The sequence below is a fragment of the Macrotis lagotis genome, chromosome X, assembly GCF_037893015.1.
Source record: "Macrotis lagotis isolate mMagLag1 chromosome X, bilby.v1.9.chrom.fasta, whole genome shotgun sequence".
In the NCBI taxonomy this organism is placed as follows: Eukaryota; Metazoa; Chordata; class Mammalia; order Peramelemorphia; family Peramelidae; genus Macrotis; species Macrotis lagotis.
The window spans coordinates 167,192,592-167,217,170 of NC_133666.1; the positions used below are offsets into that span (position 1 = coordinate 167,192,592).

Here is a 24,579-nt window from a genome sequence, read left to right on the forward strand (position 1 = left end):
ACCCTGGGCAAGTCACTTAAACCTATAACCTTAATAATTACTTAGCTGTGTGACCTTGGGTAAATCACTTAATCCCACTATACAATGACCCAAAATAGACTGAAATAACTGAATAATAACGATGATGCTGGCAGAATTGAGTTTTCTCCTTGGCCACCAGCATCTAACTCACAGGAATTAGGAGAGGAAGAAATGGGAGGCATGGAACAAGGGAGGCAACCTATACCTAGAAAGAAGACTGGCAGTGGTGTAGGGACTGGGGGCTGGTTTCAGAATCCCACCTCTGATGCCAACTACTTCAAAGATGTTGAACAAATCACTTATTTACTCTGAGATTCAGTTTCCTTATGTTTAAAATGAGTGGATTAGATGCTATGGCCCCTGAAATCTCTTCTAAGTTTTGATCTCTGATCCTAAGGGAGCATTTTTTTTTAACCATGGGAGAGATAAATTGCTTTTGATTGTGACCCCAGACTTCAAGGTTCCTGTGATGCCTTTTTTCCCTTTCAAACACAGTGGAAGGAGGAGGTTGGTTCAGCATCAGAGTGGGTAAAATATCTGGTGGGCACACCTCCTGGGATCTGAACAAAGCTGCCCTGTACTTGGAGCATTTGGTTTCTCAGTTTCCAGTGGTTCTGAATTCCTCATGGCATAATTTGGGGGGGCATTTGGATACTGATTCCGGAGTAGCTCTTTTGTACTTGGTAAAGTAATTTTTCTTGCTGCCTTATCTCATTTCTATTACCAGTGGTTTAGGTTGTGGGGAGCTTTCAGAAATATGTATTTTCAAATATGATGTAGTCAAACATTCAGGCTGGGTCTCAAGGCTTGCCAGTGGTTTTTCAAGTCTGACATTTTGTTTTCATCCTAGGAATCAGCTGTTATTCCAGAAATCTAGACTATGCTCGCATGAGGAAGATTGCAGATGATAATGGGGCATATCTTATGGCTGACATGGCACACATCAGTGGACTGGTGGCAGCTGGAGTTGTCCCTTCCCCCTTTGAACACTGCCACGTGGTGACTACCACCACACACAAAACCCTTCGAGGTTGCCGGGCTGGCATGATCTTCTACAGAAAAGGTGTGAGTCCATAGAATTAAAACTAAAATACACTAGCATTTCTGCCCAGTTTATTTAAATACTATGAACCTTTATAGGAATAGAAGTTCAGGAGGGTTGAACAATAACAGTATTGGGAGCCCAAAGTCCTTAGTCTGGCATTTATTTCCTTCTATGATTTGGTTTTAGGGGATCTTCAACCCCATCTCTAGCTACTTCCTTTCATCCACCCTGCAGTCCAGCCACAAGTCTACTTCTTGTTACCTGAAATGGCCTTGTACATTCAATGCTTTTGCCTATGTTATTCTCCCTTTTGCTTTTAAAATTTTATTTGTGCTTAAAGACCCTGAAGTCTTCTCCTACCCTTCAAGCTGGAAGTGATCTCTACGTTCCCTGTTGTCTATTGTTTTTTATCTCTTCTATCAGCATTTATCATATTCTCTACCTTTTTTGTAATGCACAGGCTTCATATTTATTACTGGACCAAATTCCCTTATATCCTTTGTAGGATCTTATCAATTGTAGATGTTTAATCAATTCTTCTAAAATTTATTATGATGGCTAATGCTTAAAGTAAAATGACTGCCTAAGAACCAGAAGAACATTGTACACCCTAACAGCAACATGGGGGTGATGATCAACCTTGATGGACTTGCTTATTCCATCAGTACAATCAGGGACAATTTTGGGCTATCTGCGATGAAGAATCATCTGTATCCAGAGAAAAAATGATGGACTTTGAACAAAGACTAAAGACTATTATCTTCAAATTAGGGGGAAAAAAGTTATCTTATTATGTAATGTTGCTATCTCTTATACTTTATTTTTCTTCCTTAAGGATATGATTTCTCATCACATTCAACTTAGATCAATGCATACCATGGAAACAATGTAAAGACTAACAGACTACCTTCTGTGGGGGGCAAGGGGAGGGAAGCAAGAATAAGGGTAAATTTATAACTCAAAATAAATAATATCTTTCAATAGGAAAAAATAAAATAAAATAAAATGACTGCCTATACAGTAGCCAGTCAGTACTGGAGAAGATCATTATCTCTCTCAAACAGAATTCTCAGTTATAAGTCTGATCATTCCTATTCTAAAATTATATTTCATTGCCTAGTCCTCTCTAGCTCATTCCCTTTAGAGAAAGCTTCAGCATGACTCTGAGTTTTCTAATCATCATGAACTCAATGGGAAAAGAATCAAGGGACAGCTGACTGATTTTTCATTCTCATTTTTTTTTCTTCTCTAGGAGTGCGCAGTGTGGACTCTAAGACAGGCAAAGAGACCATGTACAATCTGGAGTCACTCATTAATTCAGCTGTTTTCCCAGGACTGCAGGGAGGGCCTCACAACCATGCCATTGCAGGTAAAGCTTGAATTTTAGTCTCCTTGTGGTCTTGTGGTGGTGACACATGCCAGAGTTATGAAGATGAATATAAAGTGGTCCTCTTTTTAGTTTGCTTGATCCACTCCAACCGCTTTATCAAAAAAAAAAAAGTGTCAGTATTTCTAGGCTATCAAAATGGAGGGAAGCCTATTGGTCAGATCTCTTCTGCCTTTTTCCTAGTCCCTAGTTGAATTTTGAAGGCTGGTAATGAAGCTGATTTAGAGGAAACTTTCTTTTTCTTATAGGAAAGGATATAGTTGATATTGATAAAAGGTCACAACGTGTTATAGGAGCAGAGAATTTGGCAGTATGATTAGGAAAGAATGGAGTAGCATGTGTGGTTAGGTTTACTTTGGCTTAATTAATATGCTAGAACCAATTTTTGGAAATGATAGTTAAGTGGGAAGAGTTCTTAGCAGAATTAAGTAATTTGAAGTTTTTATGCAATATTTACCCCACTTTTTTTCCTGTGGTCTTGGTTACAGTTTTTTTAATTTTATTTTTATTTAAGGTAATGGGATTAAGTGGCTTGCTCAAGGTCACATAGCTAGGCAATCATTTAGTATCTGAGGCTGGATTTGACCTCAGGTTCTCCTGATTCTAGGGCTGGTGCTCTATCCACTGCATCACCTAGCTGCCCCTTCTTGGTTACTTTTTAGTGAGTCTACCTTCAAGTACCTTCCTCTATATCTTTGCTAGAGGAGAAAGCATTCAATAAAATTATTTCCTGCTAAGATGCTAGAAACAATTTTTGGAAATGATAGTTAAGCGCCAAAATTTTAGGTAGCAGAAATAGATGAACTAGGTAGCTATATAGCATAGCAGATGGAGTGCTGGGTCTAGAGTCAGGAAGACACATCTTCCTGACTTCACATCCCTCAGATACTTACCAGCTCTGGGAACTTGGACAAGTCACTTGACCCTGTTTGCCTTGCTTTCCTTTCGACCCAATTGTTGACAGAGTCTTTTCCTTTCTAGGAGTGGCTGTAGCTCTGAAGCAAGCCTTGACACCTGAATTTAAGGCTTATCAGCAACAGGTGGTGGCCAACTGCAAGGCCCTATCAGCTGCCATGATGGAACTGGGGTACCACATAGTAACAGGTAAGATCTTGGAGGTCTACTCCCAGGGTTGTGCTGAGGATCGAATGAGATAATAATTAGAAAGAGCAGTCCCTGGAAAAGTTAGTACGATATAAAGTACTATATAAAGGTTAGTTATTTTTATTGTTAAGGGCAGCTAGGTGGCAAAGTGAATAGAGTGCTGGGCCTGTAGTTAGGAAGACCTGACCCAAACACTTCTAGCTGTGTGATCTCCAGCAAGTCCCTTCACCCTGTTTTCCTCAAGTTTCCTCATTTGTCAAATAAGCTGGAAAAGGAAATGGCAAATCACGACAGTGTCTTTGCCAAGAAAATACCAAATGGGGTCTGATTTTTTTAAATTAAACATTTATATGTTTTACTTATAATTTATAATACTCCAACAAAGTAACCCTATTGCTGTTCCAAATTCTTGGCAATTAACTCCTACAAAGGCAAACCCAAGCTTTTAGTTAACTTATTCAATGCATAACCAAAATCTCTTGTAGCTGTTTTAAGGGAGTTTTCATTTACCAAGGTGTTTATTTCAACAAAATGCCCTGTCAACTAGAGAAAGTTATATGCTTAAACTAAAAATGTTATCCATTTACTCATGCAACAATTTTATGTACAGCACCCTCCTTCCACCCCAGCTTTAAAACAAAAAATCCCAATGTAACTATTTACAATTTAGAGGAAATATGCCCTTTGACACCTCAGTCTCCACTGAAGAACTGGTTACCCCACCCTGCCCTTATCCTCCCCCCCTCCCTAAGTGGATGACAATAGCATTTAAGACTGTTATTCCATAATTCAGCACGACTGATAACTAGAAGCAGATTGGCAGCAACAAGGAGGACTGGTGAAGAACCTAGGGAGGTTGAACCTAAGTTTTCTATCCCATTAGTTCCCTTAGGGATGATATTCTACCCTGGCCCTTTAGCTTTGATTATTCATAAGGCCTCTTGGTTCTGGCTGACACTCCCTTTGTACTTATCTATGATTCATGTGACAATCCTTAGACAGGACTGAACAACAACAACAACAACAAACCAACAATCTGGGCTGGGGCATGGAGGCAGCAAGGGAGAGATTAGACAATATCCTGTGGGTAGTGCTGTTGAGGAGACAGTAGAAGAAATGACAATGGAATTGATACTTGAAGCAAGATAAGGATTTTGAAAGGTGGAGAATAAGCATATTTATTCTAGGCATGGGAACAGCATGTGTGAACAGATGGACACTAGGAATGGAATATTGAGTTTGAGGAATAGTTTTCAGTAGTTCAGTCTGGCCTATGTGAAGGATGGATTGGAGAGGAGAGAAATGGGAGACAGATATATATATATATATATATATATATATATATATATATATATATATATATATATATATATATATATAGACAGGGCTGTTGTAAATGGTTCATCTGAGTGGTGGGGATGAAATCCTCAACCACCAGGTGATGGAGGTGTTGGTGAAGAGAAGGGATTGTATGTGAGAGCTGTCATTGGAAACAGAATCAGTAGAAACCAGCCCCAGGAGGCGACCCTGGCCTTATGAACTAGGCCGATGGGGTGAAATTGGCCTTTGGGAGGGAAGATGGCAAGTCCAGGTTTAGACATGATTTTTTTCTGGGAGTGTTTTCTGTGATAAAAGGCAAACCCTGTCACTCAGTCAGCATTTATTAAGTGCCTACTGTATTCCAGACACTGCTAAGCACTGGACATACAGATAGTCATATGCTCCCAAAGAGTTCGGTCTAATGGAGCAGATAGGATGGCTGAAATAGGGTCTTTATGTACAAACAAGAAGTATAAAGGATAGAGATAATAAAGTGTAGCAGTAGTGGCAAGGGGGAATTGGGAAAGGCTTCTTGTAGAAGATGAGATTTTATCTGGGACTTGAAGGAAGTTAGGAAAAGCCACAAGACAGAGATGAATGAGAGTAGTATAAGTTGAGGAACAGCCAAGTAAAAATGACCAGAGTTGAGATAGAGTGTCTCCTGTGAACTGCAGCAAAGAGGCTACTGTCCCTAGGTAGAAGAGTACATGAACTAGAGCAAGATAGGAACAGAAGAGGTTGTGAAGGGCACTGATTATCAAACAGGATTTTATGTTTGATCCTGGAGGCAATGGAAAACTACTGGAGTTTATTAATTAGGAGGGATGTGGGGTGATATGGTCAGATCTGCCATTTAGGAAGATCAGTTTGATAGCTGAGCAGAGAATAGACTGTAGTGGGGAGAGACTTGTAGCTAGGGGACCAACCAGAAAGCTATGAGGACCTGCACCTGGGTGGTGGCAGTGTTGGAAGATACTGAGGTATACACAAGGGATAATACAAAGGTTGAATTGTTTCAGAATTGGCAGTGAGGCTACTTTGTGCCATTGGGTTAGACATGAATTTCTCAAAGAGTACAACACCATGGAAAGAACACTAACTCTTAAGTCACGGGTTCAGATCTTCTCTGTCACTAATTATGTGACCTTGGACAATTTAACCTCTCTGGTCTTCAGTTTTCTAATTTATAAAATGGTCTTGGATTAGATGACCTCTAAAGTTACTTCTAGCTTTAACTCTTTGATTCTGTGATTCTTACTGGTTTCCTTTACATAGAAGTATTTAGCTCATTTGAGAGTTGAACCGGGGAATTGTTACAAATTTTTATATATCAAAATTGTTTCTCAGGTGGTTCTGACAACCATTTGATCCTTGTGGACCTACGCAATAAAGGCACAGATGGAGGAAGGGCTGAGAAAGTTCTAGAAGCTTGCTCCATTGCTTGTAATAAGAACACTTGCCCAGGTAAGAGTCCCTATAATCTAAATGGGGGGGGAAATCTTCTCTCCCCTCCCATGTTCCTCACATCCCGAGGACTATTATTTTCTTTAAGCCATAGAAAGCACATTGTTCAAAGAATTTATTGAATAAAGGACCTTAAAAGTCATCAAGCCTATCCTCTTCATTTTACAAATGAGGAAATTATTAAGTAGCAGAGTCATGTTTGAATTCATGTTTATTCTCACTGATTCCAAATTAATTTTACAAATGTGGGTCAGATCTTAAAACCTGCCATACAGGAGGAATTAGGAACACTTCTAAAGTGTTGTTATATCACAAAGTATAATGAGTGTGACTTTTACTTCTAGATAGGGAAGATTGTATTTTTAAAAAATCAATTTCGCAAACCTGTCCAAGAAGGATTCCTCAAGAAATATGACTCCTTGTCAACTGATTGTTTTTCAGCAGGTTTCTATGTGTTTCTATGCTATAATAAGGATGTAGAGATACTTTCTAGAATGGAAAATGATGCACGATTTCTCTATATCCATTTCCTCCAGAATTAATCTTAACCCAACACTCTATCTCAACTCTGGTTATTTTTACTTGGTTGTTCCTCTACCCATACTACTCTTACTCATCTCTGCCTTGTGGCTTACAAGAAGCCTTTCCCAATCCCCCTTGCCACCAGTGCTCTTTATTATCACTATCCTTTTCAAAATTTTCAAAAATTAAGCTATGAGACCAAATTATTCTAAGTACTAGTTTGAGATACTTTTCTTCTGCTTAGAAAATTTTTGTAGCCACTTGGGAGAATTTCTGATGAGTGATGTTTTTCCAAATTTGTAGGTTGTGATGATCTAAGATTTATCTTAAATAAAGTAAATAACCTTTGATAAATCTAGCCCCAAGGCTTCTTTTAAGGCAGTTAATCTCATTGTGATGTATCCGTTTTTCTAGCTCTTCTCCATCACCATATATATATACTTCTGCTGATTTCAGGAGCTTTGAGGACATTGGTTGTTTCAAAACCATCTACACAGGAGGTCTAAAATATAGATAGGCTGGGCCAAAACACTTCCTGCAGGTCATCACCCTCAAATGTTGTTTTTAAGTTCTTGTTGGTAGTTTGGCAAGTGAGGAGTCTGATGCTTTTTTCTTACCTCACAGGAGACAAAAGTGCATTAAGACCTAGTGGACTGAGACTAGGAACCCCAGCTCTGACCTCCAGAGGACTACTAGAAAAAGATTTTTACAAAGTAGCCCATTTTATTCATGAAGGTAAGAATGAGGCATTGGGACGTTGTTGGGTTTGTGGATTGCTGTTACATGGGCTCAACCACCCCTGGCAACACAGCCTTGATTCCCACTAACTTCTCTATCTTTTATGGTAAAGGTGAAGGTGAAGGACTGGGTTAATGACCACTCCTGTGACATTATTCACAACAGCAGTTCTCAGTGTGGCCCCAAGCTCCTTTCAGGGTATCTGTGAGGTCAAAACTATTTTCATAAACTGAAAACATTTTTATTTCTAATCTAGTAAATACCGATAGATATCCTCAGAAAAAAAAATAAGTCCTGAAAGCAGTTTTGAGAGCCACTGCTCTAGAAATTAGTCCCCCAAAATCATCAGCCCTTGTTTGATAGGATCTTTTTGTTCAGTTTTGTCTAACATTTTGTGATCTTGTAGACCCTAGCACACCAATGCTGTCCATGGGATTTTCCTGGTAAAGATCTTGGAGCATTTTGCATTTCCTTCTCCAGTGGATTAAGTCGAACCAAGGTTAAGTGACTTGCCCAGGGTCACACAGCTGTTAAGTATCTGAGGTCACATTTGAACTCAGGTCTTCCTGAGTCTAGGACCAGTGCTTTATCTAATCTAAGGATTCTAGTCCTAAAATACATAATGTCCTTTTCTTTTCCTTAAAAGTAAAAAACCAGACTGGCCTTTAGATTTAAAATACATTTGTTAATGTCCACTGTTAACTTAGTTTCAAAACAATTAACAGATTCCTTCTCGTTGATTTGGAGTATGACTATTGATCCAACAGTTGGTACAGGGCTATTGAATTGTTGCCAAGGCAAAAGTGGTAGAAATCATTTAGCTGTCTTCCCCATTAGGTATATAATTTTATTCAGCTCAGATAGCCTGCTTTAAGGTTATAGGATTGTAGGCTTAGAGAACTAGAGAGATATTAGTGGTTTAGTCTAGCCCCTTCCTCTTTTTTACAGATGAAGAAACTGAGACTGGCAACTTTGGCAAACTCTGAATCCAGGTCTTTTGATCCCAAATTGGGCTCTCTTTCCAAGGAAATCACACTTCCTTAATTCTCCCTTTAGATGTATGGGTTCACAAGTTTTAAGTTATCAGAGACTTCTGGAAACAATTTGATATGCAAAAATTCCTCACTGATGATTCAGTTGCAGGGTGAAATCAGTAGGTCCTTTGTTAAATGCTTTTTAATTAAGTAGAATTTTTTTTTCTTGAGATATTAGATAGGACATCAGAACTTTGGTGCCACTCCTGATTATGCTACTTTGTGTGACCTGAGACATCATCTCCCTTTTTTCCTATCCCCTGCTTCTTTATCATGGTTACTAAGGTTCCTTCCGTTTTAAAATTCTTAAGCTTTTAAAATTTTAAATTTTTTAAATTTTTTTAAATTTTTAAATTTTTTAAAATTTAAAATTTTAAAATTCTTAAGCTTTTAAAAACGGGTTTGCTAAATGCTAAAATAAAAAGCAGGGACCTCTGGTTCACATAGTGAAGTTGTTGGTGTGGAGGGTACATTACTGTCATCTGGATTTGCATGTTTTGATGTGTTTTTCACTGCAGTACTTGCATTGTATGTAGCAAATACCTTATAAAAACATCTTCAGCTTCTTGGTAAGCAGAATAGCTTCATTATTTGATGTTGTCTCTGCAGGAATAGAGCTGACTCTGCAGATTCAGAAAGACCTTGGTCCCCAGGCTACCATGAAAGAATTCAAGGAGAAACTTTCGGGGGATGTGAAATATCAGGGTGTTATCAAGGCCATCAGAGACAAAGTTGAGAATTTTGCAGCTGTTTTTCCTCTGCCTGGGATCCCTGATTTTTAAAATGAGGCTAGAAACTGTCAGCAGCCTCTTGAGTTTCAGAGCCAGATTGGAAATATTTAGCTTGAAGGTTACCCAAGTGCCAAAAGCCATTTTTAAAAAAAAGGAAGTGGGAAAATGTTTAATTGGGGGGGGGGGGGGGGAATGAACTAAAGGTAATGGAAAGTTAGGAGTTTTTTGAAGGTTTTTTTAAAATTAGTTTTTCTATTATCTCTACATTTAAAAAAAATCACCAATTGGCAATCACTGATGACTTGAGTGTTTAACTCTCCAAAGGATAGTATACAAACCAAAAATCTCAGTTTTAAATATTCATTAGTCATTTGGGGAATACTTTACTAATTAATCAATATATTTTGAGTCTCACCTTTCTTACCTGATTTTTGTGTAAGATCTGAGTATTCAATCTTCAAATGAACAGTGATATAATTAAAAGTATTACTTAAATAATTTTACTTAACCTTTTCTGCAGTGGTCAGTTGGCCTGCTTATGACTTGTTTCAGCAACTCGGAACACCCATGTTAAATAGCTTGTAAAAGTTACTCAATATCAGTATTATATTGCTCAGAAGAATGCCAGAAGAGCTGAATCATGTCCATTTTAGCTGGAAGTTATTATGAAGCTTCAGCTAAATATAAAATTAAAAGCATAACAACTTTTATATCTAGTGCAGCATTATGTAGAAGTTACTTATGTATAAGTACCTTATAAATGCTGTCTTTAATCCTTAATACTTTGGAGAAATAGATGGCAAGTGTGTGATCCTTGTTTCCAGAGAAATCATTTGCTGAGTTAGAGTACTTGGTACTTGGCTATGACAGTCTTTTTTTTCAGTGTGATAAATTGGTCCACTCTCAATAATCAGGAGACCTGAAACAGGGGACTTAGAAAGCTGACGTTTCCCAAAAAAACTATTTTTCAAACAGCTGGGTGCAAAACAGTAATGACCATTTTTAATAAGCACAGTAAAATTAACCACAGAATGTGACAAGAATCATAGCTTTAAAAATACAACCAAATTTGTATTTCAAAAATATCAGAACTCAAATAAATTAATTTTTTTACAGTACAGTTGTCATACTATTCTTTTGGCATTAACTCATACTTGTGCAGCAACACCTCTAAAATGATATTACAGACATGCCAAGTATACTACTTCCATTGGGCACTTGTTTAAACTACCGCTTACACAATGGTCTGTACACACACAAATAGAAACAAGAGAACATGCAATAATAAAATAGTTTTTCTTTAAAATAAGTGAGAATTCATCACAGCCTATGTTCCTCACTGCTCCCTGAAAGGCAGGATTTCTCTCAACCCAATCAGTATTCCAAACTCCTCACTGTTAGAATTGTCATGGGGTGAGACTTCCCTGTAGCTCCGCCTTCTCACATAATCAATCCACCACTGCTGGTTTTGACACATCACATTTGGTGCTTAAAAGGTGCTCCTGTGGGCGACTGAATTATCAGTTTTCCCATTTTTGCTTCCATCTGGAACCTGGCATCAATAGTGAATTTTGCACATTGGTCTAAAGTGTGCACGCACATATAATTCGGTAAACCTACTCCCTCTTCCGAAGGTGAGCATATTCTATATAAAACCTGGGGTGACAGAGGGCACTGCCACTGGAAAGAGTGATTTCTTTCACTTAAGTAAAGGAACAAGCTCCTGACTGTAGGCCAGGCCCACCAGCTGTGGCTTCCTTGGCCTCCAAGTATTCTTGCCCTTTTCCCAACTAAACAAACCCTGCCCTTTAACTATCCTGCTTTCCCTTCCCAGAAGCTAACAACAAAATTGCTGACTGAGAGTCATGACCACAAACTTCTCAAGCAGAGACAGTGGCTTGGGATTGGAAATTTCAGTTGCAAGACTTAGTCAATTTAGGAGCAAGGAAAAACGTGTTGCCTCCCTCTTTTGAGCTAATGAGTTCTCTTATTTCATAATAAAAAGCACAGTATTGGGGGAAAGTCAGAAAATGAGTCCACTTACAGCATAAGTCAAGACATCTTAGGGAGTGAACTTGAGAAAAACTCAACCACAACTTTTTGGTGATATTCTTCCAAAGGCTGCTCTGATGAATTCTATTAGTTTGAGAAGTTGTGTCCAGTTGTTGCACTGACAGACACTATAAGGGTAACACTAGAGACTATGACCTGACATGCAACATTGAGGGTTTGTTGGGAGGACACATGCTCTTGGTATTGACAAAAGAACCAGACTGTTTAAAAAGCAAGCAATCATATTTGCTTAGAGAGACCCTTCATAGAATCTTAGCAGCTCTGGCAAGCAGATTAAAAACCGTGGTCCCCTCTAGAGTCTTTAAAATGGGATTAGGTTATTCATTTAGGTTTGAATTATACTCTATTTTATTCCAAATAAAAGATCTGTCCACAAATACAAACAAATTAAAAGTATTCTTGGAAAAGGGCATATTCCAGATGGTTTGCCCAAAGACTGTAATACATCTTTAAAATTAACAATTATGTGAAACCACCCAATTTTTCCTGTTAACTTTTACATAAAAACAAAAACCTCCAACTCTAGGAAGGGAACATTTGGTTTTGAGAATCCATGTAGTAGGAGAGAGGAGATTTAAGATGGATTCATACATGTCTTTTGCTTTAATTTTCTAAACAGGGATTTCAAAATCTGTACCTATAAATCCTTAACAGATCTGATGACAGGTTTATAGTACCTAATTCTAACCTCAGCTATTTTTCCCCAAAAAAAGTGGTATAAAACAGAAAGTTTTAAATCTCAAACTTAAACCAAAAGTTGTGTTCATTAACCTAAAAAAGGAATCTTGGTAATAAAATAAAAATGGGAATATTACCTAGTTTTTTGGACTTAATTACTTCAAGTTTGAATTTTCTTTTTAAATGTTTTCTATGAGATTCATTCGAGTATTTGTAACTTATATTCTTCCCCTCCCCGAATTGAAAGATTCAATATTCTAAAATGGAAAAAAGTCTTAACATAGGTCTTACCAGAGAGTGCATTTATTTAAAAACCTATGTTCAAAGCTGAAAACAACCCCTGGTAATTTTTCAAAACCTATTTAAAATAAAATTTGTTTACTAAATAATAATTTTTGGAATTCATACTCCCCAAAATTATTTTCCACTTGGAATATAATTCAAAAACTTAGTCCACTCTTCTTAATGATGACTTTTAAGTTTTTTTTTTTTAAGAGGTTGCACTCATGAGTCACAAGTTGTACTCACATTCATATTGGAAAAAGTCTGTTCTAGTATCATGGTTTTTCCTATCTTATTGTCTACAGTTTTTGTTATACCTGAAATGCCACTGAAGTCAAAATTGGGAAAGGGCCCCTTTCTCCATTCTTACCCCCCCCAAACTGCTCTATTCAAAAAGCACCATCATTAAGTGACTTAAGCCAGTTTCATGCACCACACACCAGAAATGGATTTGCTGTCTTTGACCATCTTCTGGTTGAAACAATTATTTATCACTTTCTTTTTGCATCAAGGGAGTTCTGTGGTAGAAAGCTTAAAATTCAAATGGTAATAGCAGCTCTGATGATGCTTTTCTGTTCTTTCATCACTCTTTTCTTTTAAAGAAAAATTCCATAGCTGCCTCCAACATGGATGCAAAAGTACTATTTGACCACCCAGCTAAGATACACCAGCATGTGAGAGGTGAGGCTTTCCAAGTAGGTCTACAGCATGTGCTATGGAAATGTGCAGTATGAAAGGGGGGGTAGGAGAGGGGAGAAATAACCTGAAGAAATCCAAGCTGCTGCGTCATGAAAAAGTCTCCCAAGTTTATCAGTATGATAAACAACATTGCACTGGATGCAGAGGAAGGGAGAAGGGGTGGCTTTCCAACTTCTCTCTCAAGCAGAACAGTTAGGGGAATGAGGAAAAACAAAAACAAATTCCTTCTTTGGGAGAAGGCAGACATACAGGTCATGGTACTTCAAGGAAAGGAAAAAGCTAATTGCCCAGGGGCAGCAACAGGATGAAGTCTAACTTTAAAGAAATACTTTTGGGTTGGGACATGAAGTACTATATCAAACTGGAAAACACAAACACAACATCTATGAATCCTGCACTGAGACTGGCTCAATGGCAACACCATATTCTAGTGGAGAGTTCTGGATTTGAGTGTTTATAACACTTATATCCTTCCCCTCCCCTAATTAAAAGATTCAATATTCTGAAATGGAAAAAAGTCTTAACATAGGTCTTATCATATTGTGCATTTATTTAAATGCCTATGCCCAAAACTGAAAAAAGTATATCTATAATCATATTTTTTGTGGAATAAATTAAAAACAGTAAAATCTCATGGCAGGAAGAAAAAATCTTCTTTGAAAACATTTAAAATTTCAAGTTTGTAAGAAAACACTTGTCTCCATATTCTAGTGGCAGGTATGAGAATGAAGATAAAAGTCAAGAGAAAGAGGCAGAGGATTAAATGTAACCTTCCCCACCACCTTTAAAAAATCACCTATAAATCTTTTGTGGAGATGGAGTGTACACTATGAGAACAGAAAAACAGGTCAAGAGGTAGGCACTATCCTCTCCAACCCAACACCATCATTAAAGGATAAGTTAATCTGTGTCCATTTTCCAAATGTTTCTTCAATCTAGCCAAAATTAATTCAGGGAATATTAGAACACAAGAAAACTGCTAGTCACAAATCAATGAAATGAACCTTAATCCAGCTAGCAAATCAAACCTTCTGAGAGGCAGTAAAGAAGTTGTGAAGGCTTAAAGGATAAAAGGATTTGGAGTTGAGTAGTGATCCATACAATTTTAACACTTTCCCAGATATTTGTCACAACCAGAGAGAAGTCAGTAGAACAAAACCATGTTAAACACCATGGTACTGGTCATTCTGGTAACTTTGACCACCACCCTTTCCATGCCTCCTGCTTCACTCTTGGTTGTCCTGGAACATTAAACAATTATTTTCCAATCAATTCTGTGGAAACTGAAAACCTAAGCTTACAGTCTGTTTGGGAACACCCCCTCACTACCCTATTGAGATTGAACAATGAAATAGCAGACAAATCAGAGCTTTCTGTGGGCATGAGAAACAAATGAAGGATCTAACATACATTCAACATCACTAAAGGGAGGCTTGCTTGAGACATTTTCTCAAACTGCCCAGTCAGTAGGTGCTTTCAAAATGGCAGTTACTGTGCTTTCACTCTTCCCATCCCAGGGGTCAAGGAGCATTTTCTGGGGACTTTAAATACTTTAGGCTCCAGTGATGTGTCAGATAATTATAGGATCACTGCCAATTACCTGAGGTCTTAACAAGAAGACATTAATGTGCAAATTATGTATTAAGTTTCTATTTGCCATAGTTAAGTTGATTTCCCTGGTCACTTCAAAGTAATGAAGGTTTAGCTGAGTTTCTTTTAGGTTTTCTATGATGCCTAGAACTGTGTAGTCCTGTAGCTTATGAGATTTTCAATACCAAGGGGCATTTTGATTTTAAAGGACCCTTGCCCCTCATTGTTGTAAAATGAAGAGCTCTTCTGAATCACAACAAACAACTGACAACAAAGAACTTAATGGTAGCTGACTGCCCTCCTTAAACATCTTCAAAGAAAGCTTGGCTGTGAAAAATATCCCATTCTTGGTTCCTGAGTGTCAGAACCTCTTAAACACCTGCATTTACCCAGCTGGAGAGGCCCTGATGCTACTAACTTTTTTTAACATCAATTTTCTTTTCCAATGAGTAGTAAAATCGAAAGTCAAGCTCAGGCAAAAAAAAAAAGTCTGGTCTTTCCCATTGCACTCTCTGACCCTAAGTGACGTACATTTCTGTTATAACAGCTGGCAACAGACCTAGATTTTATACAAAAAGCTGGGAACATAGTCAAACCTGAGCATTGAGTGATTAGGCCTGACAGGCTCTTGGATGTATTGCAGCTTGAGCAACTCAGCCAAATATTGCACCACTTTGACATCCTCATTCACCAGGCCCAGGTGCAGCTTTAAGAAGTTCATCTGTCTGCTTACTACAGACTGCTCTGTCTCCTTCTCATTGATGGGCAAGTGTAGGTGATGACAGAAAGCATAGAGAAAGGCCTTTGAGCATAGTTGGGTCAGCACACTCTGCACATGCATGTAGTAGGTACTCCCCCGTTTGATCTGGGTTCGGTGATCAGCCAGGCGGGGCATCAATGTGCCTCGATAGAGAGGGCACCGCAATGTTTTGTTGTCCAAGTCTAGTATGCTAGTGTACCGGCTATATCGGTTCAGGGAATGTAAGGTGTTGATACCAGCTGGAGAAACCACTCTGAAACAGATATGCAAAGGTTAGTTAGGACAGTGAGACCCAGGAATGTAAGGAGAGAAGTCAGGAACATAGGGTGATTTGGGCATCTTCAATGACCTCTTTCTGCTAAACTGTCTTCCAGATTTTTAAGTTTCTCCAGAAATCAGTTTACCTTTGCTGAGAACTTCTAAAAATTCTTTGTTTATAGAGCAGAGAAATAGGAGTTATCTACATTATAAATGTAAGTAAGGTTTTTACTCTTCATGCTATTAAATACTTTAAATCACTCAAAGGGAGCAAGTACTAAAGTAACCTCTCACAATGTTTCCACCTTTGAGAGCTCTACATTTCTTTATGCTACTGATGATTTGAGCACATCCAATTATCTTAAGTCATTCAAACACAGAAATCTACTACATTTTGTTAGAATTAGAATTATAGCATCAAGGATCAAAATATCATTTTAAATTCAATAAACACTTAGCCAGTGTCAACCACATGAAAGGTACTGGATAATACTAACACCATCTTCACCTCCTCAACACTTAACAAAATCATTCCTTTCATTCCACAGCCTACTCCATTCCATGATGCATATCTTCATTGCCTCCACAATTTTAAATCTCCCTCATGAGTCATCTTCCATAGCAAAACAACCTATTGCCCTTAAAATATCATTTGGAAGTTTAGACAGGAACACCCCCATTTTGTGGATCGAAGGTCAAATTTGGAATAACATCCAAAGTCCCAAAAATAGTCAAGGAAGAGCTGGGACTAAAACTCAGATCTTGGCCCCTAGAATTTCAACAATTCAACATACTGCCTTCAGTTGATTTACTTTCAGATTAAGCATTTCTTGTTTTCATTCTATAAACATCTTCATAATCAGAGCCCATAACCTTTCTTTCCTAGGAGTTTTGGTTTCAAGTTCTCTTTCTTTGATAATTTCCCTGCCTTAATCATAAGTACTCTGCCTTAATCATAAGTACCCTCCCTTTTCTAGCTCTTTTTTCTTAGGTTTTTGCATGGCAAATGTGGTTAAGTGGCTTGCCCAAGACCACACAGCTAGGTAATTAAGCGTCTGAGGTACTCAGACTTGAACCTGAACTCAGGTTCTCCTGATTCCGGGGCCTGTGCTCTATCCACTGGCACCACCTAGCTGTCCCTCTAGCTAATTCTTTTAAACCCTTCTTCAAATTGCATTTCCTAAAGTCTTTTTAATAGCAAGACAAAAAATATGGAAAAAAAGTCCAAACCATTATCATCTCTCTACCTCTGCATATGACTCTTGTACTTTACAATCCATTTCTATCTTATATAATGATCCTAATATTAAAGCTTGCTACAAATCAATAAGTAGTTATCCAACTTCACTAATTTGAAGGAGGGAGAGAAGGTAAATTCTAGACAAAGCACTCCCTAATAAAAGTTCTACTGTAAAAAAAAAAAGACATAAGAAATATTTACAACTGGCAGTACCATTGGTATATAATCAGTGTACTAAAGTACTTTAAAGTAATTATTTCAACTAGGTTAAATATGTTTTCTGCATTAGCTATGGAATAAGAGGCTATGTCACCTGGTAAAAGGAATTTTAGGCATCAGCCAAGCAGATGAGAGAGGTCCGGGGGGTGGGGGTGGGGGTGGGGGGGGACGAGATTTGGTTGTCAAGGCCCTTAAAATCACATCTCATTGGAAGTTATCTATTTTTCTCTACTGACTTAGACCTGCTTAGGAGAATATATGGATATGTCACCATCATCCTTCTCATTTAGAAGTTGTCTCTAATCATTTACCTCTGTAAGCCAATAAGTTTCCACTTCTGAAAATCCATTATGTGCAAAGGGGAAGAGACCCAGTGTTTCACAGGCTTGGCATATTTGCCTTGGTTGGGAACAAAGATGGAGAGAGCTGTTACAAGCTTCTTCACTATTGCTTCATCTTCCCCTAGCACGATTAGAGTCCTCCCACTAAGCAGAGAATAAATTGCAGGGTGTGCAAAAGGGTACTGCCTAATGAATTTTAAGGCATTCTGCCCAGCCTTTTTTTTATGCCTCTCTGAGAGGAGGCCAATGTGATGGGCAGGAGAAGGAGTCCTATCCGAACTAGTCGATGCTGTACTAATGTAGCTGGTGGAATCTCCATATTCATTAAGGCTGATCTTACTAAGATCCTTGCTGCTACTCAGACAGCTTGGGTCCAGGTCATAGGGAGAAAGGCCTTCGGTTGTACTCTCTTGGTAGGAAGAATTGATATCATCCACCGAGAAGTCCACATGAAATCCCTGTTGCCTCTCCTTATAAGGCTGTGGGGGAATACTGACCACTCCATCTTCATCACAGTGTTTTTGTGTATGGTCAGAATTTGGTATGAGGAGACTTGAATTCTCTTTTCCAATGCAACAAGCAGAATCTGTCTGTACTAAGGTGTTTTCTGAACTGCTCTCTGTCTCACCAAGATCCTGTTGGCTTACACTTGCACTAAAGTGAATAGCTCCTTCATCATCATCTGCATAAGGCTCTTCCACATAAGGTTCTTCATTAATGGCACTTGGGTAACTTGCCTTAAAATCATCAGGGATCAAGGCCTCTGAGGGACAAGTGCTAAGAACCTCAATGCTGTCCTCACTGATAGTCCTCCGGCTGACTGCTTTGCTCCGGACCATCTGAGGGCTTAATGGGACAGTCAAGCTTGCCTGACTCTCTGATTTAGATAAAACAGAAGTAGACTTTTCAGTGCCCAAAACTTCAATACTTTCTCCGCTACTGATGCTTCCCTTCATATCCATGTCAAGGTAATCCAAGTTCTCCTGAGGATCATAAATGCTAGATTCTGTCACCTCAGACTCTTTGAATTCATCTCCAACTTCCTGCTCCATCTTGATAAGTACTGACTCCACACTGGACTTAAAAGATTCTGCATTAATTAACACTTTAGGAATTGGACAGTCTTCCAAAGTTCTGGAGTACAGCTTGTCCTGACTGTACTGCATAGGCATGTTATCCTGTTTCTCTACTATTTTATCTTCTAAAATGACCACATCTTCAAAAAGGAAGTTAGTTATACCTTGCTGTTTTAAAAGGGTTCTGTCAATCTGGCTGGTCAAAAGGTAGCACAGATCTCCTCTAAACATGTGTTCAATGTGATTCAACTGAGCCAGGGTCTGGGTGAAAAACTCAGTGTCACAAAGTTCTTCCAAAGTTTTCAGTTTCTTGTCGAAACATTTAGCAGACTTTGCCTTGATGAGCTTGGGGGTATATGAAGGTCTCCGCCTATAAAGATTTCTTTCAGTGGGTTCTTCAGAGTTGGAGGTAGTGGATGCCTGATCAGCTGATTGATCCTGGGCACACTCTGGCTCACATGGATAGCAATCGGCTGCCTTCAGTTTTCGGTGAGGATAAGATCTGATTTGCTTTAATAGGTCTTGGTGTTCAATAATGGATTTTTCCACACTGGCCAATTCATTGGCCTTCTCAATGGCCTGAGAGGAGTAAAACCATTTGTCACTGGCCTTTTTCTGGATCTCTGTTTCAGTGTGCAGCACTGTCCTAGTGTAATCCAGATCTTTCAATTTCTTTTCAAGTTCATTTGCAAAAGCTTTTCTGTTGCCTTTCTTCAAGCACTCTGAAGCCTTGGAAAATTCAGCTGAGAGCTCTTGGAACTGCTGCATGATTTTATGTTCATCAGTGGAAATGTAGGCCATGCAAAATGGCCTCACGAAACCCCTGGCCTCCAGATCATAAAGGGTGAGATGGTGCACATAAGCAAAGGCTCCTTCCTTTGAATCCCCCAGGACAACCTTGGAGTCTTCCACAAAGTTCAACTTGGGGTAAGCACAGCCGGATGGATGCCCCACAAAGGAGGCTTGGTAATCCACAGACATGATCCGGAGAGAAAAGTAATTGAGATCAAAAGTGCCAAAAACTTTGGTATCATCAGGGATGGTCAGCAAGGGCTGGGGACCCACCTGCTCAGAGAACTCGGAGATGAGAATGAAATCCCGAGAAAATTTGGCCCCCGACAGCTTAGACCACGGGTTTGCCCCGTGGTGTGTGAAGGGGAACAGGGGCACGGAGTACTCCTCGGGCAGGACCGGCTCATTGTAGGGCTCCTCCTCATACTCTTCCTCTTTGGTAAAGGCCACCACATCAGGGGCGCTGATCATATTTCCAGTTGTGGTAAAAGGGCATGAGGAAGGAGAAGTGAAAACAGGCAAGTCGGTCAGGAGGAGGAGGAGAAGGAGAAGGAGGAGGAGGAGGAGGAGGAGGGGGAGGAGGAGGAGGAGGGCCGGGCAGCCGCGGCCCCGGGGGGCAGGGGGGCGGACTCACGGGCGCTCCCCCAGCAGCGCCGCAGGCGGCTCACCACATCCGGTTCCTCCAGGGGCGTCGGTGTCCTCATCCAATCGGGTCCCCCGCGCCCCGGGCTCCCCCCGAGGCTGGCTACCGGACCGGGCCGTGGGGCTGCTTCTGGGCCCCGAGGGGTTGGAGGGGGGAGGAAGGGGAAAGCTTGGTCCTCTCCTCAGGCTCGCGGCTCACTCACCCGGCGGGGCCGGGAAATCCGGGGCGAGGCGGCCTGCGTTCCCACCCGCGCCGGCGCCGCCCCGACTGGGCTTCCCGGCCGGAGGCTGCGTGGTCGTCGTTCTCGCCACCCAAGCTCGCGGGGGCGACACCGTCCCGGATCCTCGGACGCCACCGTCCCCGGTCGGTTACTGCGGGGCCGCCATCTTGGGATCACATGACCCACAGCGAGGCCCCCTTCGTGAACCGGAAGTGCTTGCGTACAGCTCCTCACGGAAGAGCGAGGAAGGAAAGAAAACGAAAGCGGGAAAAAGCCTGGGAACCAATTGGGAAGAGCTCCCATGGGTGGGAAATCGTTATTGCGCCGCTGCGCTTCGGCCTCCCGGGAGTTGTAGTAGCCGACCAACGACGGGAAGCCACTACCCCACGCTGCAGGGCATCCTGGGAGTCGCAATCCCCGCTCCTGGGAGCGACCACGCCGCGCGCCGCTGCATCTTGGGAGTTGTAGTCCTCGGCACTGGGCGAGACCGGCGACTGAGGGGGTGGTGGGCGACCACGCGGCTCTCGTCCAAGGCATCCTGGGGGTTGTAGTTCCAGACGCAAGGAGCGACGGGAAGTTGTGTAGCGGGCTGGGATTTTTCCGGGCGGGAAAAGCTCTCCGCGGCAGGACGGGCCGTCGCGGCTCGCCCGGGCGACTTTGAGCCTCCGCCGGGGGCGGCACTATGCGTCGGGGCCGCGGGCCCGCCCGGCCGGCATGACGCTCGGGCTGGGCCGCCTGGGCCTGCGAGCCGCCTGGGGCCTGCAGAGGCGCCCGCTGTGCCGGGTCGCCATGGAGGGGGCGCTGCGAGGCTGCCGCCGCGTCCTCTGTGTGGCGGAGAAGAACGACGCGGCCAAGGGCATCGCCGACCTCCTGTCGGGCAGCAGGCTGCTGAGGGTGAGTGCCGCCCCGCGCCCCCTCCGCCCGGCCTTGGGTAAACTGAGGCCGCGTCCGAGCGGCCTGCCCACGGCCACACACGCGGCGCCGCCCCGCCCCCGGGGAGCCGCGGGGCCCCGCGCTGCCCCACATGAGCCGGGAGGGAAAGGCGCACCCCCCCCGCCTTTGCCCGAAAGCCTATAAAAGACTGACACGAGGGACACCCAGAAACAGCCACAACTTCTTAACCCCAGGATTTGAATTCAAGGCCTCCTGATTGAAGGCCCCGAGCCGCCGGACGTCCGGCACGTGAAAGCCTTGTGATTTTGGCCGAGTCTATTAAAACTCTCAGTTCCCTCAATCATCGCGAATGTTCACTCTTATTAGGAACTTGTTATCTTTTTCTCTAAATTGGCTACGTGACCCTGGACAGATCTCCCTCGGGAGACGGAATTTCTTCCCCTTGGTGCTCCTGATAGCAATGACTAGCTACTGGGGGCACAGTGAATGAAAGGAAAGAGTTGGGGAAGACTTCCGGGCTGTGGATCTGAAAACACAGAAATAGGGAAGTTAGGGATGGGTTTAGAGGAAAAGATAGGCAAATGCTCTTTTGACCTCTTGAGTCTGAGCTGTTTATGGGACTTAAGTTCATTGTGTCCAGTTGCCTGGTGAAGAGGCAGCAATGAAGCTCTGGAGAGAAAATGGCTGGATAAGCAGGTTGGGGAGCCATCTGCATAGAGATGGCAGTTTCAGGGGGGAAATGGGTAGAATTAGAGAAGGGGGGACCCAGGACAAAGCTCTGGTGTACACTGCTGACTCTTTAAAGGAGATGGGCAAAAGAGTACGGTAGAGAATAGTGTTAGGAAAACCCAGAATAGACAGGATCTACAAGGAGGGAATCGTTAATAATGTCAAACACAACCAGGAGGTCAAGAAGGATGCAAGCTGTATATGTATATTATGGAACGCTATTGTTCTATTAGAAACCAGGAGGGACCAGAATTCAGGGAAGCCTGAAGGGATTTGCATGAACAGATGCTGAGTGAGATGAGCAGAACCAGAACAACACTGTACACCCTAACAGCAACATGGGGGTGATGGTCAGCCTTGATGGACTTGCTCATTCCGTCAGTGCAACAATTAGGGACAATTTTGGACTATCTGCCATGGAGAATGTCATCTGTATCTAGAGAAAGAATCATGGAATTAGAACAAAGACCAAAGACTATTACCTTCAATTTAGGGGAAAAGCCCATTATTTTATGTAATTTTGCTATCTCATACTTTATTTTTCTTCCTTACGGAGATGATTTCTCTCTCATCACATTCAACTTAGATCAATGTATACCATGGAAACAATGTAAAGACTGACAAATTGCCTTCTGTGGAGGTGGGGGGAGGGAAGCAAGAATAGGGGAAAAATTGTAGAACTCAAAATAAATAAAATCTTTCTTTAAAAAAAAAGGATGAGAGCTGAGAAAAACCCTTGCATTTAGCAATGAAGAGATCTTGGTGATCTTGAAGAGTAGTCAGGGGTCAGACTCAAATAGATCACTCCAGGCTATATCTCAACTTAGAAAATAACAAGTTAATATTGTCTAAGTTATATAATGAAGCAACTGGGTGGTTTATTGGATAGAACCTGTGGCAAGAAGTCAGGAAGACTTGAGTTCAAATTTAGCCTTAGACACTGTACTACTTGTGGCAAGTCACTTAATGTCAATTTACCTTAACCCACCGAAGAAGAAATTGGCAAACTATTCCAGTGTCTTGGCCAAGAAAACCCCATGGACAGTATTGGTGTGCTATAATGAGGTCACAAGGAGTCAAATACAACTGAATGACTGCACAACAGCAAATATCCCATTTTTATTTACTTTTTATTTACTTAATTGAACATTTCTTAATTACATTTTAATCTGGTTCAGGCCATTGACCTGAAACCTTAGAGTTTAACTCCTCTGAACAATTCCTGTTGAGTTGAAATTTAGATTGCAAAGATTTGTGAGGTACAGGTTGGTGAGAAAGTCAATGTTGTTATAAATATCTTCTTTGAGGATAGGTATTCTTTTTGGTATTATGCACCCTTTGACAGTGTCATGAAGTCAAATGATTCCTAAGAACATATTAAATGTACAAAATAAAATATATATAGGATTACAATGGAAACAAATTGTACTGAAGTACAATTAGGGAGAATGACCCTTCAGACTGAAAGACTTGATGACTTCCAGACTACAAAAAGGATGCTATATCTGGATGGGGTAAACCTTAAAAGAGAGGTCACATGTTGGAGAGAAGCCTGGGAGTGACTGTGAGGTACCAGTGCCTCCACCAACCATAAAAAACAGGAAGCTGGGAGAGAGAGTCACCTGGTATCCAGTGTCTTTAGGGGAGAGCTGTGATGAATAAGTATTATGCCGTGCACACAGTAGGTGCTTAAGAAATGACTTTTTAGGAGCATCTCGGTGGAAGAATTGGAAGAATTCCTAAATGATGGGAAAAAATTAGTTTGTATTCAATGGCACAGTGGAGAGAGCACTGGCCCTGGAGTCAGGAGGACCTGAGTTCAAATCCAGTCTCAAACATTTAATACTTAGCTCTTTGACCTTGGGCAAGTCACTTGCAAAAACAAAAAAAATTGAACTGAAGGACAATCTAAGTAAGTTTTTGCTGCAATGAAATTTATTCTTACATCCATAGAAACTAATTAGTATGCATGTATCTTTGTAACATTTCACAATTACATTTTTTTGATCAATTAATTGACTGGTTGATGTTCCCTGTCTGAAAACTTCTAAGAAGGTCTACCAATTTATGGTATTTTTCTATTAGCCTTTTTTGGAACTCTCAACAAAAATGTTGTACTGGTTTCACTGGTTTGGAGATTCGATGTTTAATTGTATGTCTGGATCATTTTCTACTTTTTTATACAGAGTTAAGACCAAAGGACCTATATTCAAATCCTGGTTCTGCTGCTTTCTACATCTATGCATATAATAAACAAGTCACTTCTTTGGGCCTTATCTTCCTCATCTGTAAGATAAAAGGATTAGATTTGATAACCTTTACCACTTCTTCCACTTCTGTGGTCTAGGTCTATGGATCCTCTGATCCCATTCTTCTTCAGGACTTTCTACGCATATAATAAACAAGTCACTTCTTTGGGCCTTATCTTCCTCATCTGTAAGATAAAAGGATTAGATTTGATAACCTTTACCACTTCTTCCACTTCTGTGGTCTAGGTCTATGGATCCTCTGATCCCATTCTTCTTCAGGACTTCCCTTTATCAAATCCTACAATGCTAGAGCTGGAAGGAATGTTACCTATCATCTATTCCAACTTCAGAATTTTATTAATGAAGAAACTGAGTTTCAGAGAGGTGATGGTCACTTGAAAGTTCCCATATTAAATTACTGGAAAAGTAGTATTTGAACTCATTTTCCTGACTTCGAGAACAGGGTTCTT

At 40.8% G+C, this 24,579-nt stretch overlaps 3 protein-coding genes across 9 annotated transcripts in view; 2 read left to right on the forward strand and 1 right to left on the reverse strand.

Moving 5' to 3' along the window:
* Window positions 1–10,492, forward strand: part of SHMT1 (serine hydroxymethyltransferase 1) — a 30,322-nt gene extending 19,830 nt beyond the window's left edge. For all 3 annotated transcript variants that reach the window (XM_074207657.1, XM_074207659.1, XM_074207658.1), the window contains exons 7-12: window positions 872–1,084; window positions 2,319–2,435; window positions 3,435–3,557; window positions 6,225–6,341; window positions 7,488–7,598; window positions 9,245–10,492. In XM_074207657.1, the coding sequence (XP_074063758.1) occupies window positions 872–1,084; window positions 2,319–2,435; window positions 3,435–3,557; window positions 6,225–6,341; window positions 7,488–7,598; window positions 9,245–9,417 (854 nt within the window). In that variant the 3' untranslated portion in view covers window positions 9,418–10,492. The remainder of the gene's footprint in view (window positions 1–871; window positions 1,085–2,318; window positions 2,436–3,434; window positions 3,558–6,224; window positions 6,342–7,487; window positions 7,599–9,244) is intronic.
* Window positions 9,347–19,975, reverse strand: SMCR8 (SMCR8-C9orf72 complex subunit). The gene is made up of 2 exons (XM_074207655.1): window positions 17,477–19,975; window positions 9,347–15,701 (listed from the first exon to the last, which is right to left on the reverse strand). The coding sequence occupies exons 1-2, from the start codon at window positions 19,843–19,845 to the stop codon at window positions 15,248–15,250; spliced, it is 2,823 nt and encodes a 940-aa protein (XP_074063756.1). The 5' UTR covers window positions 19,846–19,975; the 3' UTR covers window positions 9,347–15,247.
* Window positions 19,976–20,711: 736 nt separating this feature from the next.
* The window catches only part of TOP3A (DNA topoisomerase III alpha), a 48,629-nt gene continuing 44,761 nt past the window's right edge, over window positions 20,712–24,579 (forward strand). The window contains exon 1 of one of the 5 annotated variants that reach the window (XM_074207652.1): window positions 20,712–21,131. In XM_074207652.1, coding sequence (XP_074063753.1) covers window positions 20,952–21,131 — 180 coding nt within the window. In that variant the 5' untranslated portion in view covers window positions 20,712–20,951. Of the gene's footprint in view, window positions 21,132–21,268; window positions 23,773–24,579 lie in introns of those variants that run through there. The other 4 variants (XM_074207650.1, XM_074207651.1, XM_074207653.1 and 1 more) reach the window with 4 other exon arrangements.

Excerpts from the sequence above, each read along its gene's own strand:
- SMCR8 (XM_074207655.1), bottom strand. The coding sequence starts at position 19,845 with ATGATCAGCGCCCCTGATGTGGTGGCCTTTACCAAAGAGGAAGAGTAT. Across the intron at positions 15,702-17,476 it reads AAACTTATTGGCTTACAGAG|AGTGGTTTCTCCAGCTGGTA; the intron begins GTAAATGATTAG and ends TATCTGTTTCAG.